The 26,309-nt window shown below is 43.3% G+C and overlaps 1 protein-coding gene across 5 annotated transcripts; it reads left to right on the plus strand.

The window, feature by feature from the left end:
- The first annotated feature begins 2,166 nt into the window (after window positions 1–2,166).
- nphp1 (nephronophthisis 1) lies at window positions 2,167–26,309 on the plus strand. Of its 5 annotated transcripts, none has more exons than XR_005997553.1 (20): window positions 2,167–2,361; window positions 2,490–2,554; window positions 2,670–2,733; window positions 2,886–3,016; window positions 3,305–3,503; window positions 3,609–3,710; window positions 3,807–3,895; window positions 4,119–4,155; window positions 4,290–4,374; window positions 5,861–5,955; window positions 8,647–8,775; window positions 8,966–9,040; window positions 9,172–9,285; window positions 9,489–9,571; window positions 10,021–10,097; window positions 10,243–10,345; window positions 10,455–10,567; window positions 11,076–11,169; window positions 25,352–25,425; window positions 25,599–25,643. XR_005997553.1 is itself a non-coding variant. In XM_041866908.2 (20 exons), the coding sequence occupies exons 1-20, from the start codon at window positions 2,296–2,298 to the stop codon at window positions 26,192–26,194; spliced, it is 2,004 nt and encodes a 667-aa protein (XP_041722842.2). In that variant the 5' UTR covers window positions 2,167–2,295; the 3' UTR covers window positions 26,195–26,309. The 5 variants fall into 5 exon arrangements, 4 of the variants coding, with proteins under 4 accessions (XP_041722842.2, XP_041722843.2, XP_041722844.2 ...); XM_041866908.2 differs by lacking the exon at window positions 11,076–11,169 and adding an exon at window positions 25,937–26,309; XM_041866909.2 differs by lacking the exon at window positions 11,076–11,169 and adding an exon at window positions 25,937–26,309 and having other exon boundaries at window positions 9,175–9,285.

The following is a 26,309-nucleotide window of genomic DNA, read 5'->3' on the forward strand; positions in this document are numbered from 1 at the left end:
CCAAGAAAGTCCAGCAAGCGCCAGGACCATCTCCTAAAGTTGATTCAGCTGCGGGATCGGGGCACCACCAGTGCAGAGCTTGCTCAGGAATGGCAGCAGGCAGGTGTGAGTGCATCTGCACGCACAGTGAGGCGAAGACTTTTGGAGGATGGCCTGGTGTCAAGAAGGGCAGCAAAGAAGCCACTTCTCTCCAGGAAAAACATCAGGGACAGACTGATATTCTGCAAAAGGTACAGAGATTGGACTGCTGAGGACAGGGGTAAAGTCATTTTCTCTGATGAATCCCCTTTCCGATTGTTTGGGGCATCCGGAAAACACCTTGTCCAGAGAAGACAAGGTGAGCGCTACCATCAGTCCTGTGTCATGCCAACAGTAAAGCATCCTGAGACCATTCATGTGTGGGGTTGCTTCTCAGCCAAGGGAGTGGGCTCACTCACAATTTTGCCTAAGAACACGGCCATGAATAAAGAATGGTACCAACACATCCTCCGAGAGCAACTTCTCCCAACCATCCAAGAACAGTTTGGGGACGACCAATGCCTTTTCCAGCATGATGGAGCACCTTGCCATAAGGCAAAAGTTATAACTAAGTGGCTCGGGGAACAAAACATCGACATTTTGGGTCCATGGCCAGGAAACTCCCCAGACCTTAATCCCATTGAGAACTTGTGGTCGATCCTCAAGAGGCGGGTGGACAAACAAAACCCCACAAATTCTGACAAACTCCAAGCATTGATTATGCAAGAATGGGCTGCCATCAGTCAGGATGTGGCCCAGAAGTTAATTGACAGCATGCCAGGGCGGATTGCAGAGGTCTTGAAAAAGAAGGATCAACACTGCAAATCTTGTCTCTTTGCATAAACTTAATGTAATTGTCAATTTGGACACTTATGGAATGCTTGTAATTATACTTCAGTATACCATAGTAACATCTGACAAAAATATCTCATAACACTGAAGCAGCAAACTTTGTGAAGACCAATACTTGTGTAGTTCTCAAAACTTTTGACCACGACTGTACAATAAGGCAGAGACAACAAAAAGAGAACAGTCACACAGTGGTGGAATAACTTAAACTACACATTCCTTTGTTTTATCACAAAACCGGAGATTAACATCTGTCCGGTGAAGTCCACAAAGCAAATATTGCATGCAACAAACAGTTACATGACCTACAGCATGGTCCAGCTAGTTAATGTTTTCTACAGTTTACTAAACAACTACTGATTTAGAACCACAGAGTTACCACAAGTCAGCACAATGACAAAAGGAGCACTGCCTCCGCTATTCCAGCACCATTTCAACTTAAATATTTAAACATCATAAAATCAACTAGGCTATAATACAGTGAAAACAAACTTAAAGATAGCAACAACAAAAATTGTCCTATCAATGTTGCTAAATATCATGTGGCTGTCCATGGTCCTGATTTCTGTCTGTCTCTGTGTGTGTGTGCGTGTGTGCGTGTGTGTGTGTGTGTGTGCACGCACAAGTAAAAAAGACTAGTTGACTAGTTGAACGCCAATGCCATTCTCCCCTCTTTCCTGTTGGCAAAACGATCTATGGCTCTGTCATGCAGTAGGCTTTTAGTTTTTGTTGTCATAGGCTACCTAGCTAAAATACTTGCTAGCCTAACTTCCTCGCAAAGGCAACAATGCACCAGCTAAGTTAGCTAGTTAGTTAACGTTAGCCTACTAGGCTATATCTATCTATATCAATCGTCTCAGGCGCGTTCCACAATATATTAATTTATGGTTAGATCAGAATCGCCGTCATAATCATTGCCCTGTACAATTAAGTCAAAACCACAACTCCAAATTCACATCTCCATCCATGGCTTACCCTTCCGAAAACATATTGCAGTCAGAGTGCAGTATAACTGCAGTATGCTGCAAATGCTGCATCCAAAATAATACCGTTTTTTACCCCCGCAGTTATTTTGCAGTTGAACTGCAGTTACAGTGCAGTATAAATGCAGTTCAACTGCAGTACACTGCAGTTATTCTGCAATGACTGCTTCCAAAACACCATGAATACACGCCACTGCTACACACTACTCAACGTTGTTGTCTTCCAGTTCCAGTGCATAATTTAATTTCACACTTTTATTTTGAAATCAGTTACAGTGGCTATCGTACCTTTTTTTTTTTTGTGGGGGAACGGAAGTCGCTGCTTAGCGACCGCTGAAAGCGTCTGATAAGTGCGAACTTGCAGTTACTAGCGGCTTAATTAAAAAAAATATATAATATTTTAATTAGAAACAAACATTTATATATTATATATATATAGCTAGCTATGCCACCAAAAAGAAAAGGGCCTTTGCAAACAGTGCAAAGAGAGACGGATGATATCAAAAAACAGGTGAGCCTGCTAGCTTAGCTAATGTTAGCTAGCTAACTTGAATGCAATGCATGGTGGTTTTTCCTGTGTTGCTTGCAGTCATCCTAGGCTACGATCCATCACATGTGTGATCTATTTTACTTCCCTAGGTTGACAGTCTGATAAAAGATGCACGGCAGTCAGATGTGTCAGGGCGCACAGAGGCATACCAGAGGTAGCTAACCCCCTTCACTTATTCAAATCTGCTAAACGTTACTAGTTATAGCTAGCTAGCTGCTAACGTATGGATATTATAACTAGCTAACTTAAAACGTTGCCTTTTCTTCCAGCAGATGCATACATCTACAAAACCTAATGGAGGAGACAACCAGGAAGCTCAAGAAGTTAACCAAGGTGTGTATATAAAGCATTTCTAAAGCTAGCTAGCTACATTATTTTCCCCCCATTCATTTTCATCGTTGTTTTGTCTTTCAAATGCTGCTCCATACTTTTGTTGTTTTAGCTAGCTACTTAGCTACACATTTTTCATTTGCTCCCCACTAAAGGCTGATGAGCCAGCCCCAGTGGGGAATTACGACCAGAGGAAGATGGAGGAGGAGAGCCGTCTGCGGGGGATTGAGGAGCAGCTGCTGGTCTTGGTCCTGGAGCTCTCTCCGCCTCAGAAACATGAGGGAGGGTGAGGAACATAACAATGTTTCTTAATAAACACATTCAAGACTATGGTCCTTGTGTAATGTTGTGTACGTTCTGATCCATGACTTGTGAGGATTGTTTCTGTCTCCCAGTCCTCATATGTGAGCTGTAGGCCCTTGTACATGGCCCTTTGTTTCAACCAAAATACTTGCTTGGCTTCTGCTAGTGTGTGGAGGTTGCTATCTACCATTTAGCTATGTGTTAAATTAAGACAAGTTCTTGAAACTTACAGTCTCCAAAGAGAAAGACCATCTGTCATTTTTTCCCCCAGGTCATCCCAAGCCCAGGAAGATGAAGAGGAGGAAGACAGTGAGGAAGACAGTGAGGAAGACGAGAGTGAAGAGGAGAAAGTAGAAGATGAGGAAGATGTAGTCACAAAGACCACGGAACAAATCCCAGAGTCAGGCACTGCCACGTATATGGTTATCAGTGCCTTTAAAGGAGAGCAGGAGGGAGATCTTACCATTCAGGTGAAAATACTGCTCAGACAAATTCACTAGCATACGAAGATCATATCCTGCCTGTTTGTCATAATGTAGTTAAACAGTGGTGATCTTTTTTGCTTATTGTTTCAGATGGGTGAGGTCCTGACAATTCTCAGTAAGAATGAGGATGGATGGTGGCTTGCTCAGGACTCGAAGGGCAATAAGGGACTAGTCCCCAAAACCTACTTGAAGGTACCATCAGTTTATCAATTATTTGATGCTGATTGCTGTAGTTCCAATTACAACAAAAATAATAAATGTTATGTATGTTGTGTTTTTATGTTTTAGAGATATTCAGACCAGGATGATGAGGATTATGAGGATGATGAAGCATCAGAGGATGAGGATGAGGAGCTTGAGTCCAAAAGGATGCATAGGTGAGGTTCTCTTCATAACCACTAGATGGCAATGTTTACAAAGGCATCGCTCGAAGACTATCACTCCCTCAACAAAGTGATTATGAATCTTTCTGACTGCTAGTCAATCAAGTTTGTTGTTGTTGATCTATAATTGATAACACATACATTTGCAATGCTGATGATGATATTCTAGTGTTAGTTCCCAATGACTGTCACAGTGAATATCTTCTCCCATAAACAGCTCGAACTGGGACAGTGTGAGGAGAGCCATCACTGAGGTAAGATGAGCTAGTGGTGGATCAGTTCAACTAGATTCTAGAAAATCATCTACTACTTGTGTGTGTGTGTGTGTGTGTGTGTGTATGCACATGTACATTTGTGTGTGTCTATTCCTGTGTGAAATCTTTTTCAGATTGATGCTACTGATGTTCTGTCTGCCATGGGTGCCATCCCTGCTGGGTTTAGGTCATCCACCCTCTCTAAACTACTAGATGAAGGTAAGCCTCTGAGCTTAGATAAGCCTTGTCTCACAGAGGCATGACATTCTGCCGGAACAGAAAGACTCTCCTGATCAACAGAAAGTGCATGTAGATAGTTCTCCCGAATAATATTGAATCATGTATCATCAGCTTGTGTACTGTGGGCCAGATTGGATGTCATTGATAAAGAACAACTGCGTCATCTTTTAGTACCCAGTGTTCTGATGACCCATTATCTTCATCAAATACACACATTTACCCTAACCCTCTGGGCTACAGACACACACACACACGCGCGCACACACACACACACACTCACAGCTAATATGTCACAGCAGGCATGCATGCACACAAAGACATAGACACTTTCTGCCATGTCGGTCACCCATCCCAGAGGCTGTATGCTTTTTATGCTCTGCATAATTCTTCAATAGTGGACAGGGTCACACCCAATGTTCCCTCTAGGCTGCGTGTGTGGGCAGCCGTGCACATTCTCCAGGACTGCCGCACAGAAGAAATGCCAGGCAGCGCAGAGACGCAAGAGATTAAACTTCACTGAGTTCACCCCATTAATTTGCACTATATAGATCAATGTTTTTTCTGTGATTGAATCAACATTATATCGGCCCCTTTTCAATGCAACAAGCCAAAACAAATCTAACTTTGCAAGATTGAGCCTGTGATTTTGTTGTAGGCAGAGCCAGAGCACAAAGGAGTATAATTATATTGGCGGTCTTTCAATCACCCACGAGTGAAAGCGCTTTTCAGATCAGAGTGCAGTGCCACGTGTTTGCACATTTGTTGATATTCTTTGCTAGTTAGCAAGTTATTAGCCCAGTTATAGATAAGTATAGGTCATCAATGGGGAGTTACTGCTTCGTTCAAGAGCACAAAACATGTAGGCTACATTTCAAGCTGTCTTTGAAAAGCCAGTCAGGTAAAAAGCTTATGTCTTAATTAAAAGGGAAGTGTTGTATTTTGAGACAGGCTTGAATATGCAAATACACCAATAGGCAGAGGGGTTGCCTACATTGTCTAATTCTCTGTATGGTAATAATAACTTTTATTTTGTAAAGTGGTTTCTTGCATCATACAACACAATACAATGCAATTTACGGTCACGTATTTGGCCCATGGTGTTACACACCAAGTAAAAAATCATTAATTAATGTCAAGCCCTTCATAATGTAAAAAAAAATGTTTTTAAAAGTCTCATGCAATGTAGGCCTGCATTGAACACCACATATAGGCTACTCATAGAAATCAAAAGCGATTTCAATGTGAAAATGTTATGGGATTTTCTCCATTGGTTTTGTTGGTAGGCTCAAATATCCACAATAGCCTATTGGCTACTGTCTAATACTGTAAGTGTACAGTCTCAGTGTTCACTGTAAATGCACGCCAGAAGTTGCACAAAATTCTCACAATGTTGAAGTTTCTGCTCATAAGACCTAAAAATTGCTTGTATGTTTTCATAAGGGTGTGTGGCCTGTGTGTTTTACAGGGATCACCTACAGAAGAAGTCACTACATCCAGCCAGAGTTGAGCCAATCCAAACTGTCCTTCAAAGACCTCTTCCGGGACCCAGACACTGGAAAAGTAAGCATTTAGACTGAGATGACGTTAAAGTAGTTATGGCCAACTTGCAAAGGTCACATCACACAAATAGGTCTTCCTTTAGCATGGTGTCAGTTAGGTCTGAGGCGGCCATGACATTTTGTCAGCCGGTGATTGTCAAGCAAATAACTGCCGGTCTCATGGTAATTGACCGTTAATTAACATCAACACGTTTAGCATCTCCTGGCTTCCACCATAGCCTATAAGCCACTGATACAGACCGTAGGAACTTCTACATTTGAAAAAGTCTAATAAATCAATTTAATATAACCTACACCGTCACAATAAATCCATTATTTATTTTAGACCGGCCTAAAAAAACATGAATATTTCAGAAGAACAGAATAGCATACTCTGAGTTGTCCTTGTTAGGTCCTGATATGGCTACAGTGTGAGGAAAAAAGTATTTGATCCCCTGCTGATTTTGTACGTTTGCCCACTGACAAAGAAATGATCAGTCTATAATTTTAATGGTAGGTTTATTTGAACAGATAGAGACAGAATAACAACAAAAAAATCCAGAAAAACGCATGTCAAAAATGTTATAAATTGATTTGCATTTTAATGAGGGAAATAAGTATTTGACCCCCTCTCAATCAGAAAGATTTCTGGCTCCCAGGTGTCTTTTATACAGGTAACGAGTTGAGATTAGGAACACACTCTTAAAGGGAGTGCTCCTAATCTCAGCTTGTTACCTGTATAAAAGACACCTGTCCACAGAAGCAATCAATCAATCAGATTCCAAACTCTCCACCATGGCCAAGACCAAAGAGCTCTCCAAAGATGTCAGGGACAAGATTGTAGACCTACACAAGGCTGGAATGGGCTACAAGACCATCGCCAAGCAGCTTGGTGAGAAGGTGACAACAGTTGGTGCGATTATTCACAAATGGAAGAAACACAAAAGAACTGTCAATCTCCCTTGGCCTGGGGCTCCATGCAAGATCTCACCTCGTGGACTTGCAATGATCATGAGAACGGTGAGGAATCAGCCCAGAACTACACGGCAGGATCTTGTCAATGATCTCAAGGCAGCTGGGACCATAGTCAACAAGAAAACAATTGGTAACACACTATGCCGTGAAGGACTGAAATCCTGTAGCGCCTGCAAGGTCTCCCTGCTCAAGAAAGCACATATACAGGCCCGTCTGAAGTTTGCCAATGAACATCTGAATGATTCAGAGGAGAACTGGGTGAAAGTGTTGTGGTCAGATGAGACCAAAATCAAGCTCTTTGGCATCAGCTCAACTCGCCATGTTTGGAGGAGGAGGAATGCTGCCTATGACCCCAAGAACACCATCCCCACCGTCAAACGTGGAGGTGGAAACATTATGCTTTGGGGGTGTTTTTCTGCTAAAGGGACAGGACAACTTCACCGCATCAAAGGGACGATGGACGTGGCCATGTACCGTCATATCTTGCCAGGGCATTGAAAATGGGTCGTGGATGGGTATTCCAGCATGACAATGACCCCAAAAACACGGCCAAGGCAACAAAGGAGTGGCTCAAGAAGAAGCACATTAAGGTCCTGGAGTGGCCTAGCAAGTCTCTAGACTTTAATCCCATAGAAAATCTGAGGGAGCTGAAGGTTCGAGTTGCCAAACGTCAGGCTCGAAACCTTAATGACTTGGAGAAGATCTGCAAAGAGGAGTGGGACAAAATCGTTCCTGAGATGTGTGAAAACCTGGTGGCCAACTACAAGAAACGTCTGACCTCTGATTGCCAACAAGGGTTTTGCAGAGGGGTCAAATACTTATTTCCCTCTTTAAAATGCAAATCAATTTATAACATTTTTGACATGCGTTTTTCTGGATTTCTTTTGTTGTTATTCTGTCTCTCACTGTTCAAATAAACCTACCATTAAAATTATAGACTGATCATGTCTTTGTCAGTGGGCAAACGTACAAAATCAGCAGGGGATCAAATACTTTTTTCCCTCACTTGCCATTTGCCACATAGAAGCTAAATATTTTTAGAATGTAATTATAGGTAGCACTTCTTCTTTTATTCCAGGCTTTATCTAAATATTCCACGAACGGAAATACACAATGGACAAAAAAACATTTCAATTTCTCCTCATCGCTCAGCCACATAATAACAGGGTATATCGGGTGGGCTTTCTGAAATAAGAGCAAGTGTATATCGTGGTACAAAGGGCAATAGAGGATACTAATGACCATCAGCAGCATCTCCGCAACAGCCCTAGTTTTTAGAAGGTCAAGAGCTGTGCGTCCTCCGAAACACAACACAACCGAGCCGCACTGCTTCTTGACACAATGCCCACTTAACCCGGAATGAGTGTGGATCCCGCACCAATGTGTTGGAGGAAACACTGTACACCAGGCGACCGTGTCAGCGTGCACTGCGCCCGCCACAGGAGTTACTAGTGCGCGATGGGACAAGAACATCCCTGCTGGCCAAACCCTCCCCTAACCTGGGTGACGCTGGGCCAATTGTGCGCTGCTCCATGGTCGCGGCCGGCTGCTTAGACCACTGCACCACTCGGGAGGCCCTCAGCTATTGTGTGTGTGTTGGTGACAATTGTTAATAGTGTGTGCTGTTTTGTTTGACTCAACCATTGTGAGTCAGGGCTTCATCTTTATTAGTTTGGTATAGGTTTGACTCTAGTGTGCATGTATTAGGAGTGCGAAGAAACCCTCTCGTCCCCCGTAGGTTCGTCAGAGGACAGCGAGGACGTCCCTCACTCTGACTCTGTGGAGCTGCAAGAGTATCCCCACCCCAGGGGTCGGAGTTCAAGTCCTCAGTCGGCACATCCGCCTCTGCGCCTTCGACGGCACTCAGGTGGGACACCTCTACACTGCCGTGCTCACCCATGATGCCTTTTTGACTGGATTGTGTCTTTCTACACTCTTCTCTTGCCCAACATTTGTTTCTTTCAACATACCTCTTTTTTTAATAATGTCAGTGTGGCTGTTGTGGATGTTGTGAGTGAGGGTCAATAGTTTCGTTGTTGACCGTCTTCTCTTTTTAGGTTCTTAGTAACATCCATACCATCCGAGCCACTTGCAATGCAAACAACGTCAAGACCTGGTCCTTTTCTCCCCGGGTACTGCATCATTTCGACATCACTGAACACTCAAGCTATTGAAATGGAGCAGAGCGTACCATGCTGTATAGTCTGAATGTATTTCTGTAAAGCTAATAGTTTAGTTTAAATGCTTGTTTGGTTTGGTTTAGCAGATGACTGGGAATCTACCCAGCCTTTTGGACAGGGACTGTTTTCTGAGGTGCAACTTGGACACTCCTGAGCTGGGAATATTATTTGAACTTGGCGTCACATACATCCGAAATGTAAGCATTTCTTATACCATTCCTGAGAAAGACTACTCAAGTCTACAGCAAAGTTGTCTCTTTCAGTGTGCTAGCCATGTCTGTAGACTAACCCCTCTAGCAATGTCCTATGGGGTAGCTGTTATTTCTCCAACAGTATCTATAACATGATTTTTGAGTGATTCTTGGTTTGCATTGATTTATATTGAGCTCTTGCTCTCCAGTCTACCGGTGAGAGAGGAGACCTGAGCTGTGGCTGGGCCTTCCTGAAGCTCTTTGATGCCAATGGAGCTCCTGTCCCACACAGGTACTGTATTACTCCTTTGCTGGTCCGGAGCCAAAAAGACTCGCATTTCGATGTTGCCATCAACACAGATGCCCTAAGAGATATCATAATCTGATTTCATTGATCAGGCCATGTACTGTAGTGTACATGAGGGTGTTGTAGAACAGAAAGGTCATCTAGTCAGATTGGTGTTGCCCCTGTTTCACCTGTGTTGATGATCAGATACAGAGAACACCAGACTGCTTTTCCTACAGTAGTACAATACAGTATGTGTTTCAGTAGCTGTTTGTTAGTAATGAGGACTGCTCTCGGGCCGATGTTGTTCCGTCTCATTTCTCCCCAACACATCTGTCCCAAAGCCAAAAATGACTCGCAGCCCAGTATCGTCATCAACACATACAGTATGTCAGAAGAGATTTCATCGTCTGGGAGTGAATCTCATGCCTGTGTCTGTCTGTCTCTGTCTGTAGGACATATGAATTGCTTGTGCATGGAGGCACACCGTATGAAAAGGACATAGAGGTAGATCCGTCTTTAACAAGAGGAGGTATGAACGCGCAAAAAGTGCATATTAATTACATGTTAATAAATGAAGTTGTATTGAATTGATAGAGGTCATTATTACTAATATTATGTTGAGAATGAGAGTTTCTGAGGTTCTCATCGTCCATGTGATCTCTCTCTGGTCACAGCCACAGGAACAGGCATGTTCCAGCAGATGATGTTTTCCAGGAAACTCCCTAAACTCTTCCTCAAACTGAAATCGCCAAATGCTCGCACAAGGTCACAGCTGAGGTGAGTGTGGATTTTGGAATGGAAGCTACAGCACCTCTTGTCATGTTGGAGATCTCATAGTAGTTTGGATGTTCCTGTAGCTAGCTAACTCCTCTCCCTGCGTTGTCAGTGCTCTTCCAGACACTCTGGTGGGCAGTCTCTCCAGTATACACCTGCTGGTTCTACACAGACAACTACTGGCAGATGCTCTGCTAATGAACAGGGCTACCATGCAGAATGCAGGTAACACATGCAAGCACACTCCAACACATCCATGGACAGGATAATGGGTTGACTTCTGTTAGGTTCTGAAAAACAGAGTTAAAAACTCAAACGGATGACTAGAAAACGCTAAAACCAAGTTTATTCACCCACTGGGTCAAACAGCTGAAAAGACAAAGACATGTTTACACAAGGACATATATGTATACCCTCTACTGGGCAGAGTCAACTCCTTGCACATCTAGATATTTCAAGTTAGAAGTTCGAATCCAACAGTCCCCCCTATTTAACAGTAACTCCGTACTGTTCAAAATGATATAAACTTGGAAATTACTTATAAATGAACAAAAAAAATGAACATTAACAAAAAATTAAACATGATTAACATTCACAGTTGATTTGTCTATTTACACCTCCGAGACTTATGTCCTCTGATCTATAATCACACTATGCACACTCTGATTTCCATCTCTCGTCGGACAACTGATAATGACATTTCAGCTGGTGCTTTTGACTTCCTCCATTTCAGCTGGAGCTTTTGACTGTCTCCATTTCCTCCTTGGGGTTCCTAAGAGTGTGATTGCACAAGACTTGAAAAGCAAAAGAGACACAAAACATAACAGGTATTAATGATGCGTTAAGCTATGCATAATTATATATGCAAAGAAAAACCGAAGTTTGATAACATGACGATTCCCACTCTCTCTTCGCCTGACTATGCCTTCGGGATACTTTTCTGCTGGGTTCCACAAACATGAAGGCCCTAAAATACTTCATTTTTTAATTTTTTTATTTCACCTTTATTTAACCAGGTAGGCCAGTTGAGAACAAGTTCTCATTTACAACTGCGACCTGGCCAAGATAAAGCAAAGCAGTGTGATAAAAACAACAACATCACAGAGTTACACATGGGATAAACAAAACATACAGTCAATAATACAATAGAAAATCTATATACAGTGTGTGCAAATGTAGTAAGTTATGGAGGTAAGGCAATAAATAGGCCATAGTGCAAAATAATTACAATTTAGTATTAACACTGGAATGATATATGTGCAAATAGAGATACTGGGGTGCAAATGAGCAAAATAAATAACAATATGGGGATGAAGTAGTTGGGTGGGCTAATTACAGATTGGCTGTGTACAGGTGCAGGGATCGGTAAGCTGCTCTGACAACTGATGCTTAAAGTTAGTGAGGGAGATAAGTCTCCAGCTTCAGAGATTTTTGCAGTTTGTTCTAGTCATTAGCAGCAGAGAACTGGAAGGAATGGCAGCCAAAGGAGGTGTTGGCTTTGGGGATGACCAGTGAGATATACCTGCTGGAGCGCATACTACGGAGGGGTGTTGCTATGGTGACCAATGAGCTAAGATAAGGCAGGGCTTTGCCTAGCAGAGATTTATAGACGACCTGGAGCCAGTGGGTTTGGCGACGAATATGTAGTGAGGGCCAGCCAACGAGAGCGTACAGGTCACAAGGGTGGGTAGTATATGGGGCTTTGGTGACAAAACGGATGGCAGTGTGATAGACTACATCCAATTTGCTGAGTAGAGTGTTGGAGGCTATTTTGTAAATGACATCGCCGAAGTCAAGGATCGGTAGGATAGTCAGTTTTACGAGGGCATGTTTGGCGGCATGAGTGAAGGAGGCTTTGTTGCGAAATAGGAAGCCGATTCTAGATTTAACTTTGGATTGGAGATGCTTAATGTGAGTCTGGAAGGAGAGTTTACGGTCTAACCAGACACCTAGGTATTTGTAGTTGTCCACATATTCTAAGTCAGACCCGCCGAGAGTAGTGATTCTAGTCGCGGGTGCCAGCAGCGTTCGATTGAAGAGCATGCATTTAGTTTGACTAGCGTTTAAGAGCAGTTGGAGGCTACGGAAGGAGTGTTGTATGACATTGAAGCTCGTTTGGAGGTTTGTTAACACAGTGTCCAATGAAGGGCCAGATGTATACAAAATGGTGTCGTCTTCGTATAGGTGGATCTGAGAGTCACCAGCAGCAAGAGCGACGTCATTGATATACACAGAAAATAGAGTCGGCCCGAGAATTGAACCCTGTAGCACCCCCATAGAGACTGCCAGAGGTCCAGACAACAGGCCCTCCGATTTGACACATTGAACTCTATCTGAGAAGTAGTTGGTGAACCAGGCGAGGCAGTCATTTGAGAAACCAAGGCTATTTAGTCTGCCAATAAGAATGCGGTGATTGACAGAGTCGATGAAGACGGCTGCACAGTACTGTCTATTATCGATCGCGGTTATAATATCGTTTAGGACCTTAAGCGTGGCTGATGCTTTCACCCAGTCTTCCCACGTTAAGCCACAGGTTAGAAAAAGTGTGATAACGCCATCATTTTCACTTCGCTCCCCATCTCCTTCTTCCTCCATGGCCACACGATATACAGCACCCAATGTCACAGGAAGGCCAAAAAGATCATCAAGGACATCAACCACCCGAGCTGCTGCCTGTTCACCCCACCCCTTTGTGAACACCCTCGTTACAGTGTAAACTTTGGGTCCCAACGGTTGATACGCAGCCACCTTCTGACACCTTCCTGCTGGCGGTTAGGAATGAGGGAGAAATTAGTGCTGTTGGAAGAGTACCCAACCTTTCAAAACTCTGAGTCACATGTTTCTTAATCACACTCTACAGGAGATGTGATGCTATTATTACAGCGAACTTCCCTTCCGGTGAAGTGGCCTCCTGTATACAGGGATCTGTGGCTATTCTTTCAAGCGTTGTACCTTCTTTGATGAACCCCTCACTGAAAGTTGACAATAGTGTCTGAAATGACAACAATCAATCAATCATCAAATTTGATTTATAAAGCCCTTTTTACATCAGCAGATGTCACAAAGTGCTATACAGAAACCCAGCGTAAAACCCCAAACAGCAAGCAATGCAGATGTAGAAGCACGGTGGCTAGGAAAAACTCCCTAGAAAGGCAGAAACCTAGGAAGAAACCTAGAGAGGAACCAGGCTCTGAGGGGTGGCCATTGCCCTTCTGGATGTGCCGGGTGGAGATTATACAGTGGGGAAAAAAGTATTTAGTCAGCCACCAATTGTGCAAGTTCTCCCACTTAAAAAGATGAGAGAGGCCTGTAATTTTCATCATAGGTACACGTCAAATATGACAGACAAAATGAGAAAACAAATCCAGAAAATCACATTAGTAGGATTTTTTATGAATTTATTTGCAAATTATGGTGGAAAATAAGTATTTGGTCACCTACAAACAAGCAAGATTTCTGGCTCTCACAGACCTGTAACTTCTTATTTAAGAGGCTCCTCTGTCCTCCACTCGTTACCTGTATTAATGGCACCTGTTTGAACTTGTTATCAGTATAAAAGACACCTGTCCACAACCTCAAACAGTCACACTCCAAACTCCACTATGGCCAAGACCAAAGAGCTGTCAAAGGACACCAGAAACAAAATTGTAGACCTGCACCAGGCTGGGAAGACTGAATCTGCAATAGGTAAGCAGCTTGGTTTGAAGAAATCAACTGTGGGAGCAATTATTAGGAAATGGAAGACATACAAGACCACTGATAATCTCCCTCGATCTGGGGCTCCACGCAAGATCTCACCCTGTGGGGTCAAAATGATCACAAGAACGGTGAGCAAAAATCCCAGAACCACACGGGGGACCTAGTGAATGACCTGCAGAGAGCTAGGACCAAAGTAACAAAGCCTACCATCAGTAACACACTACGCGCCAGGGACTCAAATCCTGCAGTGCCAGACGTGTCCCCCTGCTTAAGCCAGTACATGTCCAGGCCCGTCTGAAGTTTGCTAGAGTGCATTTGGATGATCCAGAAGAGGATTGGGAGAATGTCATATGGTCAGATGAAACCAAAATAGAACTTTTTGGTAAAAACTCAACTCGTCGTGTTTGGAGGACAAAGAATGCTGAGTTGCATCCAAAGAACACCATACCTACTATGAAGCATGGGGGTGGAAACATCATGCTTTGGGGCTGTTTTTCTGCAAAGGGACCAGGACGACTGATCCGTGTAAAGGAAAGAATGAATGGGGCCATGTATCATGAGATTTTGAGTGAAAACCTCCTTCCATCAGCAAGGGCATTGAAGATGAAACGTGGCTGGGTCTTTTACAGTGTAGACCTCCAAAATCAACCTGATACCCCAAATAAACAGTTTAGGGCAATCCTAAATAAATGTACGGGTACAGTTGACCACCCCCCTCCTTCCCGGTACTCATCTTTTGGCGTATCTTCATTTTCTTCTTCAGATAGCGTTACAGTTCATCCTCCCAGGACACATATGTAACTCATGCCTGTCAAAGTGGATGGCCCTTGATAATGTCCCGATTTCAATATCTGGGGGATTATCCGATTTTCCCAAGCACACAAATCTCTCACCTGAGCCGCCATCACCATTCTGTACAGACCATTCTGTCTGGTCCATTTTCCCACCAGTGCACCAGCAGCAGGAGAGGAGTTTGAACATAATCTCTCTCCATGCTCACTCCACATGCACGGTCTCAGGACTCATGCCGTGCTTCTGCTGCTTGTACTCAGGTTGCTGGCTCGGACTCAGGTCACAGGTAGGAGTGGTGAAAGACAGGGCCGTAGTGAACACCATTTCCGCCATTACTTCAGCCGGTTGCGGGGGAGGGGGGGGGTGAGGGTGAGCTCACACTGTTCTCGTTGTATTATTCCCTTCATGCATATAGATACCATCGGTAATCACTATCGCCACAACTTCGAGAAAGGACAGACCAAAACAACAGTTTAAGGCATTTCTGATTCAGAGAATCCAAACAACTATTTACCGTATGACAAATTATTACCAATATTCCCAATTTCCTTAATACAAAATTCCTGAGACAAATGTCCAAGAGCATAACAACACACTGTTGAAACCATTTTCCAAATTGGCTTCTACTCCCTTATCATACTGGCGACCTCACCGCAGAGTTACCGGGTCTGGGAGTTAGAGCGCTAACCCTTAGGGAGAAACCCCGACCATACAACAGACCCAATCTAGTGAGATTTGTATTGAAACAAAGACAAAAACAAAACAACAAAAACCTTAAACAGCTATACACTTCTTCATATTATACTTAAATCTCACCCAATGTCTCTATCCTTTCTAGTGAGGTGGATCAGGCCTCACTAGGAAGTCAGGACAAAGGTCATTCAACACCATTAAGTATTTTCTTTCCCTTTTCTTTCCCTGTACTTCAGAAACCATTTAAAAACATTTCAAACATTTCCATCAATCTGCGTACCCAGTTTACAACCAAATTAAAAACACCCCACACAGTAAATCAAACACAGTATTAACACCACTAACAAATATTCATAACCGGTGGGTTGTGTGTGCTGGTGTGTGTGGTAAAATGTAGGGCAAAAACAAACAAATGGCCAGGCCTTACTTATCTGGGAGCTCCCTTTACGGTCGGATCCGGATACCTTTATACTTTATAAAACTGCAGAATTTGCACATCTAGACAGCCAATACATCTATGTTGCTAGGCAGGAACTTAAGTGGTTCCTCTCATTGGTGTAGTCATGGCCCTGCCTCCTATGTGTGTATGTCATAGGAATGTTCCTTCTCCGTTCATCTGACCTGACCTCCGCCCACATTCCTCACTCCTCCCTAATCCACAGCTAGACAACCTTATCAGTGACTGAAACCAGACCGTTGCCCTTCTCCTCTCCATTGTCACGTTCGTCGTATTGAACAGACCAAGGCGCAGCGTGATGAACGAACATGTTTAACTTTATTATCTTTAGTGATAATAGAACACAATCAACAAAACAAGAAACGACTCGTGAAGTCCACGGTAACAATGACCGAACACGGAACAAGAACCCACAAACACAAAGGGAAAATAGACAGTATAAATATGGCTCCCAATCAGAGACAACCAACGACAGCTGACACTCGTTGCCTCTGATTGGGAGTCACTCTAGCCAACATAGAAATAAACACAACAGAATTACCAACATAGAAATAAACACATAGAATGAACACACCCTGGCTCAACATATAGAGTCCCAGAGCCAGGGTGTGACATCCATAGGATACATGAGACTTAACCCTAACATGTTCTGACAGAATGTAAACTTTCTGCACTCCCCTTTCTCACTCAGTAGATTTCCATTCACTCAGTTCTAATAGTGTAAGATATTTGAAGTTAGAAGTTTGAATCCAACACTACATATGATATGTTGGATACAGCATCCCCACCATTGATCAGGTCACATAGTAGTCTACATGATGGTGTCTTCCACATAGAACAGAGTCCGGTTTCCCGATAGCGATGGAATTTTGGCTTATGAGTGTTTTTAACAATGCATCGTTCCTATAATGGCCGAAGATAAACACCACGCATAGAGAACATCCAATACGTGTGTTGTTGGAGCACTTGTCGATACTGAGAGGATCGAAAGAAAGGCAGCGCTGCTCCTGGATCAGCTTTCTCCATTCAAATTTTACCTCAACATTAGAATTATTCCACAATACTGATGATGGATCAGCATCTAGAGATCAGCAGCAGCTGTAAGCGGCGGTCGTGTCGCAAAACTAAGGCCGTTGCTGAAATAAAGACGGTTCTCCTAGTTATTTTTCGATGATCTCATTTTGCTCTTTTGTAGCTTTGGCAGCTATGTGTGTGTTTTCTATACCTGTTCACTCATTTTACATTTACATTTGAGTCATTTAGCAGACGCTCTCATCCAGAGCGACTTACAGTTAGTGAGTGCATACATTATTTTTTTCATACTGGGAATCGAACCCACAACCCTGGCGTTGCAAACGCCATGCTCTACCAACTGAGCTACATCCCTGCCGGCCATTCCCTCCCCTACCCTGGACGACGCCGGGCCAATTGTGCGCCGCCCCATGGGACTCCCGGTCACGGCCGGCTACGACAGAGCCTGGATTCGAACCAGGATCTCTAGTGGCGCAGCTAGCACTGCGATGCAGCGCCTTAGCCTTAGACCACTGCGCCACTTCCTGTAGGCTTTACAGATGCTCCCCTCCCCTTGGTTGCAACCCTTCTAATTTAGTGTACCCTGCACGCCCAACCCATGTGGAATTCCTGGTCTCTGGCAGCATTTGGAGGTGCCGATCTGCGGTCAAGAACGCCGAGTTCATCTCAGCCTATGCCTCCCTTCAGTCCCTTGACTTTTTGGCCCTGACGGAGACATGGGTCACCCCAGAGAACCCTGCTACTCCAGCTGCTCTTTCTTCATCTGACTACGTTTTCTCTCATAGTCCAAGAGCATCTGGTCATCGCGGTGGTGGCACAGGGCTACTCATTTCTCCTCAATTGAGATTTTATATTTTCTCCCTAACTCACCTGTCCATCTCCTCATTTGAATACCGTCACTTGTCCACTCAAGCTTAACATTGTTGTCATCTACCGCCCACCAGGTGCTCTTAGAGAGTTCCTCAATGAGCTTGACACCTTGATAAGCTAATTTCCTGACAATGGCTCACCGCTCTTTGTACTTTGCGACTTCAACCTCCCGACGTCTGCCTTCGTTTAATTTCTTTCCAACTCTCTTTCCCCTCTTTGCCTCTTTTAACCTCACCCTTTCCCAATCCCCTCCAACTCACAAGGCAGGAAATACGCTTGACCTCATCTTTACTAGAGGCTGTTCACCTACTAATCTCACTGCAACCCCCCTCCAGGACTATGATCACTACTTTGTTTCCTTTTCTGTCTCCCTCTCCTCCAACCCTAGCCACTCAGCCCCTACCCAGATGGTAATGTGCCGTCACAGTCTTCACTATCTCTCTCCTCTTCTATCCTATCCTCTCTCCCTTCTGCTAAATCCTTCTCCCTCCTGTCTCCTGGTTCTGCCTCTTCAACCCTAGTCGCATCCTATGACTCGCACTGTCCCCTTTCCTCTGAGCCGGCTCGGGCACTGCCCGCTCAAAGACCTCTCCATCAGGGTTGACAACTCCACGTTGTCCCCGTCCCAGAGTAAATATTTCCACAGCACCCCCCTCGCTCCCTCTTCCCCTGTACTTACTATGACTGTGATATGTGGTTGTCCCACTTAGCTATCTTAAGATGAATGCACTAACTGTAAATCGCTCTGCATATGAGTGTCTGCTAAATGACTCAAATGTAAAATGTAAATATTACCACCTAAATGGCTGCTTATCCTAATGGTTACCCAATAATAATGCACTAAATCACAGATTGCACATCATTGCACACTCATCACTAAGCTAAGGACCCTGGGACTGAACACCTCCCTCTGTAGCTGGATCCTGGACTTCCTGACAGGCCGCCCCCAGGTGATGAGGGTAGGCAACAACACCTCCATCATTAAGTTTGCAAATGACACGACGGTGGTAGGCCTGATCACCAACAACGATGAGACAGCCTATAGGGAGGAGGTCAGAGGCCTGGCATTGTGGTGCCAGGACAACAACCTTTCCCTCAGCGTGAGCAAGACAAAGGAGCTTATCATGGACTACAGGAAACGGAGGGCTGAACACGCCCCCATTCACATCGACGGAGCTGTAGTGGAGCGGGTTGAGAGATTCAAGTTCCTCCTCACTAACGACCTATCATGGTCCAAAAACACGACAACGCCTCTTCCCCCTCAGGAGGCTGAAAAGATTTGTCATGAGCCCTCAGGTCCTCAAAAAGTTATACAGCTGCACCATTGAGAGCATCTTGACTGGTTGCATCACCGCTTGGTATGGCAACTGCTCTGCATCCGAACGCAAGGCGCTACAGAGGGTAGTGCGTACGGCCAAGTACATCACTGGGGCTGAACTCCCTGCCGTCTAGAGAGAGAGAGGGAGCGAGAGAGAGCTAGCTATATTTCGTAGTATATATATTTTTCACTTTCACTTACTTAGCTAGCATCGAATGCAGCTAGCTAGTTTGGCTTACCCAAACACCCGGCTCAAACAGAGAGGGTTGCTATGTTAGCTAGCTGACTATGGCTATCCAATACTGGAACTTTTCCAAGTCAAGGTAAGCTTTTGGTTTTATTAGTCTATTGTCACCGGGGCCCACCGGTGTATCTGCTAAACTGCTTGCTGCTGACTGTACGCTGTACTGCAGTGGTTCCCAACCTTTTTCGGTTATTGTACCACCAACGGAATTACCCCGAGTACCCCGAGGAGTCCTAGTACTTCTGGTTAGGAACCACTGCCGTACTGCATGATTGAAGCAGGTTTAGTAACGCGTTAGTGTCGTAGAAATATTTGACTCAAAAGTAGTCAACTCAAAAATATCTCTCAAGAAACTGGAGCCTGTGAATCCAAAAATTATACTTTTATTATCTAATAACAAAAGCCGAGCAGTTCCATGGAACTGGCTCAAAGATTGGCTCAAAGATCTCATTTTATACAAATACAAGTGCATAGTCATGTTTACATAGCATATACAGCTACTTCCCTTAAGATAACTGATTAACATCTTTAACTGCCACGCCACCATTATCTTTCGAAGTCCAATAACACATGTTGTTTACTCTTACAAGGGCTACATGCGCTTTCCAATTGAAGCCTCTTTCCCTTATCTCTTTATATTGGTGGCGTGACTCAGACACTTTCTTAAAAATAATATGCATACATTGATTAAAGCATGGTTACACACTGTATTGGCTATATTCCTTATTTAAACATGCATCTGGATTATATAATGTCAATCATGTTTACTATATTTTACTTTTGACATTTCCCAACATTTGCCTTAATGATACATAAAATATTACCATATTAGTTATAGTAGCTATGTTGACTATGACCTGACAACAATGTAGGCTGTGTGTAGCGGTTATGATATGTTTTTTTAGATGGTCACAGACAGCTGATGTATTGTACACTGAAGTCCACAAGCGAAGGGAAAAGATGAGAGGACAGCACATAGATAGATGCGAGAAGGAATGATATATACAACAAGCTGTTTGTATGTGGCTGCTATGAAAGTGAACTGTGTTTGCGTGTGATCAGGAGTGTATTCATTATGCCGATTCTGTTGAAAAACGTTTCTTAAACAAAAGCAAACGGAACGAAACAGGGATAAACATACCTGAATTTGTCCAATAGAAACTCTTGTGTGAAACTGTTGGACTAATGATTACACCCTAGATCAGCAAGATGCAGGCAAGAGTGTGCAACGCGGTATTGAATGTGTCACTGTCTGTCACCTTGATTACTCAAAATTCTCTCGACCTTTGCACCTACGTTGTAAACTTTCAATTCATAGGCTAGGTTGTAGCAACCTCATAATGGGTACGTGGAAAATTTGAGTATCATGTAGTAGCCTAAACCTATCAATGTTACATTGAGCTGGGTGAATGGAATATGAATGACATTCATCCAACATGCTGTAATAGAAATAAGGCCATGTTGATCAAAAAATGTTTTATCATCCTCCCTCATCTTAAACGGCACCGACTGCCACTGATACACACACTACATATTTCCATTTTTTATTATTAGTAAATGTGTCATTATGTGGTATTGTGGGTAGATTGATGAGAAGAAAAACATTTATTTAATCCATTTTAGAATAAGGCTGTATAGTTTTTTATTTATTTATCAAATATTTGTCTTTTTAACTCTGCAATGTTAGGATTGGGCTCATAAGCATATCACTGTAAAGTCTACACCTGTTCTATTCGGCACATGTGACCAATAAAATTGGATTTGATTTGAGTCTTTTTGGGTAATTCTCTTAAGACCTTTCCACACCTGGATTGTATAATATTTGCCCATTATTCTTTTTTTAATTTTTCAAGCTCTGTCAGTTGATTGTTGATCATTGCTAGACAGCCATTTTCAAGTCTTGCCATAGATTTTTAAGTCAAAACTGTAACTAGGCCACTCAGGAACATTCAATGTCATCTTGGTAAGCAACGCCAGTGTAGAAGTGCCTTGTTGCAAACAGGATGCATATTTTGGAATATTTGAATTATGTACAGGTTTCCTTCTTTTCACTGTCATTTAGGTTAGTATTGTGGAGTAACTACAATGTTGTTCATCCATCCTCAGTTTTCTCATATCACAACCATTCAACTCTGTAACTCTTTTAAAGTCACCATTGGCCTCATGGTGAAATCCCTGAGCAGTTTCCTTCCTCTCTGGCAACTGAGTTAGGAAGGACGCCTTTATCTTTGTAGTGACTGGGTGTATTGATACACTATCCAAAGGCCTAATTGATAACTTCACCATGCTCAAAGGGATATTCAATGTCTGCTCTTTTTATTTTTACACATCTACCAATCGGTGCCCGTCTTTGCAAGGCATTGAAAAACCACCCTGTTCTTTGTGGTTGAATCTGTGCTTGAAATGTACTACCCAATGGAGGGACCTTACAGATAATTGTATGTGTGGGGTACAGAGATGGGGTAGTCATTAAAAAAATAATGTTAACCACTATTATTGAAGACGTAATGAGTCCATGCAACTTATTATGCGATTTGTTAAGCACATTTTTACTCCTGAACTTATTTAGGCTAACAAAGGGGTTGAACACTTATTGACTCAAGACATTTCAGCTTAAATCTTTGTATTAATTTTGAAAAATGTCTACAAACAGAATTCCAATTTGACATTATGGGGTATTGTGTGTAGATCAGTGACACAAAATCTCAATTTAATCCATTTTAGATTCAGGCTGTTACACAACAAAATGTGGAAAAAGTAAAGGTGTGAATACTTTCTGAAGGCACTGTATTGGCCCATGTAGCCTATTTATGTTTTACTGCAGTCATCTTTCGATTTTCATTTGAAGCATTTTTTTATCCTTCACTTGTTGGTAACAATTGCAAAGACATTGGCAACATTTGTTTGTAGTCAACTTTGTTCTCAAGTTATCAGTGGTTACAGAGAGACAGATAAACATCTTGATTCTACACTGAGTGTACAAAACATTAGGAACTCTTTCCATGACATAGACTGACCAGGTGAATCCAGGTGACAGCTATGATCCCTTATTGATGTCACCTGTTAAATCCACTTCAATCAAATCAAATTGTATTGGTCACTACACATATTTAGCAGATGTTATTGCGGGTGTAACTAAATGCTTGTGTTCCTAGCTCCAACAGTGCAGTAGTATCTAAAAATTCACAACAATACATACAAATCTAAAAGTAAAAGAATGGAATTAAGAAATATGTAAATATTAGGATAAGCAATGTCAGAGTGGCATTGACTAGAATACAGTAGAATACAGTATATACATATGAAATGAGTAAAACAGTATGCAAACATTATTAAAGTGACCAGTGTTCCATTATTAAAGTGACCAGTGATCCATGTCTATGTACATAGGGCAGCAGCCTCTAAGGTGCAGGGACGAGTAACTGGGTGGTAGCCAGCTAGTGACAGTGACTAAGTTCAAGGCAGGGTACTGGGTGGAGGCAGACCGGTTAAAGAAGGAATTTTAAGCCTTGAGATAATTGAGACATGGATTGTTTATGTGTGCCATTCAGAGGGTGAATGGGCAAGACAAAGGATTTATGTGCCTTTGAATGGGATGTGGTGCCAGGCACACCGGTTTGAGTGTGTCAAGAACTGCAACACTGCTGGGTTTTTTCACGTTCAACAGTTTCCCGTGTGTATCAAGAATGGTGCTCCACCCAAAGGGTATCCAGCTAACTTGACACAACTGTGTGAAGCATTGAAGTCAACATGGGCCAGCATCCCTGTTGAACGCTTTCAACACCTTGTAGAGTCCATGCCCCGACAAATTGAGGCTGTTCTGTGGGCAAAAAGGGGTGCAACTCAATATCAGCTAAGTGTTCCTAATGTTTTGTACACTCAGTGTATGTTTAGCTGAGATCTTCTGTGTATAAAGTGACACGGAAGGGCAAAAAAGAATCTAACGATTCACTTAGTTGTTCTACGAGTGGTCTGAGGCAGTTGGTAAATAACAAGCGTTTTCAAGTGCAACTTTAGTAATGATGGTTTTGGGAAACAGCTCAGAGATTTAACGATGCTCCTATGAAGGTTCTAATGATGAACTTACAGTGAGGGAAAAAAGTATTTGATCCCCTGCTGATTTTGTACGTTTGCCCACTGACAAAGAAATGAACAGTCTATAATTTTAATGGTAGGTTTATTTGAACAGTGAGAGACAGAATAACAACAAAATAATCCAGAAAAACGCATGTCAAAAATGTTATAAATTGATTTGCATTTTAATGAGGGAAATAAGTATTTGACCCCCTCTCAATCAGAAAGATTTCTGGCTCCCAGGTGTCTTTTATACAGGTAACGAGCTGAGATTAGGAGCACACTCTTAAAGGAGTGCTCCTAATGTCAGCTTGTTACCTGTATAAAAGACACCTGTCCACGAAGCAATCAATCAATCAGATTCCAAACTCTCCACCATGGCCAAGACCACAGAGCTCTCCAAGGATGTCAGGGACAAGATTGTAGACCTACACAAGGCTGGAATGGGCTACAAGACCATCGCCAAGCAGCTTGGTGAGAAGGTGACAACAGTTGGTGTGATTATTCGCAAATGGAAGAAACACAAAAGAACTGTCAATCTCCCTCGGCCTGGGGCTCCATGCAAGATCTCACCTCGTGGAGTTGCAATGATCATGAGAACGGTGAGGAATCAGCCCAGAACTACACGGGAGGATCTTGTCAATGATCTCAAGGCAGCTGGGACCATAGTCACCAAGAAAACAATTGGTAACACACTACGCCATGAAGGACTGAAATCCTGCAGCACCCGCAAGGTCCCCCTGCTCAAGAAAGCACATATACAGGGCTGTCTGAAGTTTGCCAATGAACATCTGAATGATTCAGAGGAGAACTGGGTGAAAGTGTTGTGGTCAGATGAGACCAAAATCGAGCTCTTTGGCATCAACTCAACTCGCTGTGTTTGGAGGAGGAGGAATGCTGCCTATGACCCGAAGAACACCATCCCCACTGTCGAACATGGAGGTGGAAACATTATGCTTTGGGGGTGTTTTCTGCTATGGGGACAGGACAACTTCACCGCATCAAAGGGACGATGGACGGGGCCATGTACCGTCAAATCTTGGGTGAGAACCTCCTTCCCTCAGCCAGGGCATTGAAAATGGGTCGTGGATGGGTATTCCAGCATGACAATGACCCAAAACACACGGCCAAGGCAACAAAGGAGTGGCTCAAGAAGAAGCACATTAAGGTCCTGGAGTGGCCTAGCCAGTCTCCAGACCTTAATCCCATAGACAATCTGTGGAGGGAGCTGAAGGCTCGAGTTGCCAAACGTCAGCCTCGAAACCTTAATGACTTGGAGAAGATCTGCAAAGAGGAGTGGAACAAAATCCCTCCTGAGATGTGTGCAAACCTGGTGGCCAACTACAAGAAACGTCTGACCTCTGTGATTGCCAACAAGGGTTTTGCCACCAAGTACTAAGTCATGTTTTGCAGATGGGTCAAATACTTATTTCCCTCATTAAAATGCAAATCAATTTATAACATTTTTTACATGCGTTTTTCTGGATTTCTTTTGTTGTTATTCTGTCTCTCACTGTTCAAATAAACCTACCATTAAAAATTATAGACTGATCATGTCTTTGTCAGTGGGCAAACGTACAAAATCAGCAGGGGATCAAATACTTTTTTCCCTCACTGTAGCCTTAAGATGCTTTTGGGAAACCGGGCCCAGGAAGGTCATCTAGTCAGATTGGTGTTGTCCTTGTTTCACCTGTGTTGATGATCAGATACAGAGAACACCAAACTGCTTTTCCTACAGTAGTACAGTACAGTATGTGTTGCAGTAGCTGTTTGTCACCAATGAGGAATGCTCTCGGGCCGATGCCATTCCGTCTCATTTCTCCCCAACAGATCTGATCTGTAGTCCTCTGCTGGCCACCTTCCCAGAGATCATGGACCAAACGGACCTGCTGGATGCCCTGAGGGTAAATTCCGTAGCCGGATCGAGGCTAGCTCATCTCACCACACCCTGAAAACCCAATGCAATTCATCTGCTGTTTTCAGGAAGCAGTGGGCTCTTTTATAGACTGATGGCTAGCTACAGTGTATTTACTAATATGTTGCAACATCCCCCTGACTGAATTGTTTGTCTGTTCAGAAGTCTTGGTTGGAGGCTGAGAACAATATGAAGAGATCTGAAAAGGTAAGCAAATCCTTAGAGCAGAACGCACAATACAAAAGATACCTAGGTTTTCCTCTTTTGTTTGTGACAAACTTTCACAACATTCAGACACAGATTAAGCCTAGTCCTGGACTGTAGCATTTTTTATTGGGATTCTCCATTTAAAGTGCTTTTTAGTGTGCAGGAATCCGGCCCTTACATATATTTGTAGTGAATTGTGAAGCAATTTTTTGTGGCACTGTTGAAGTGGCTTGTTCTGTGGGTATGTGTTTTGTGTGATGGTGGTTTTACGTGTGTGTGTGTGTGTTTTTCAGAGGGACCTACCCCTGCTGAAGAGGATGTTTGTGAGGGTGTACATGGACAACATATATCCTCTCCTCTACTCGGCTGACCTGCCCCCTCCTCGCTGGGCTGATGAAATGGTGGAGAACCAGCGGGCACGAGTCATCTTCGCCAGCCTACAGACCACCAGTACCCAGGAACACTTCCATACACACACAGACAGCCCCCCTCGCCACCAAGCCTTTGACATCTCACAGCTCACCTTTGACCTCCTCTGCATGGCCCAATAGCAACTGCATCAACCCTTCTGTTTCCAGAGTTATTTATTAGAAATTATAAACTGGGTGGTTCGAGCCCTGAATGCTGATTAGCTGACAGCTGTGGTATATCAGACCGTATACCATG

This window comes from Coregonus clupeaformis, chromosome 37, assembly GCF_020615455.1.
Source record: "Coregonus clupeaformis isolate EN_2021a chromosome 37, ASM2061545v1, whole genome shotgun sequence".
NCBI lineage: Eukaryota > Metazoa > Chordata > Actinopteri > Salmoniformes > Salmonidae > Coregonus > Coregonus clupeaformis.

Bases quoted from the DNA above. Each gene is read 5' to 3' on its own strand.
- nphp1 (XM_041866908.2), top strand. From the start codon at position 2,296: ATGCCACCAAAAAGAAAAGGGCCTTTGCAAACAGTGCAAAGAGAGACG. The intron at 3,504-3,608 runs GTGAAAATACTG...TTATTGTTTCAG, and splicing joins AGGGAGATCTTACCATTCAG to ATGGGTGAGGTCCTGACAAT. The intron at 25,426-25,598 runs GTAAATTCCGTA...TTGTCTGTTCAG, and splicing joins ACCTGCTGGATGCCCTGAGG to AAGTCTTGGTTGGAGGCTGA.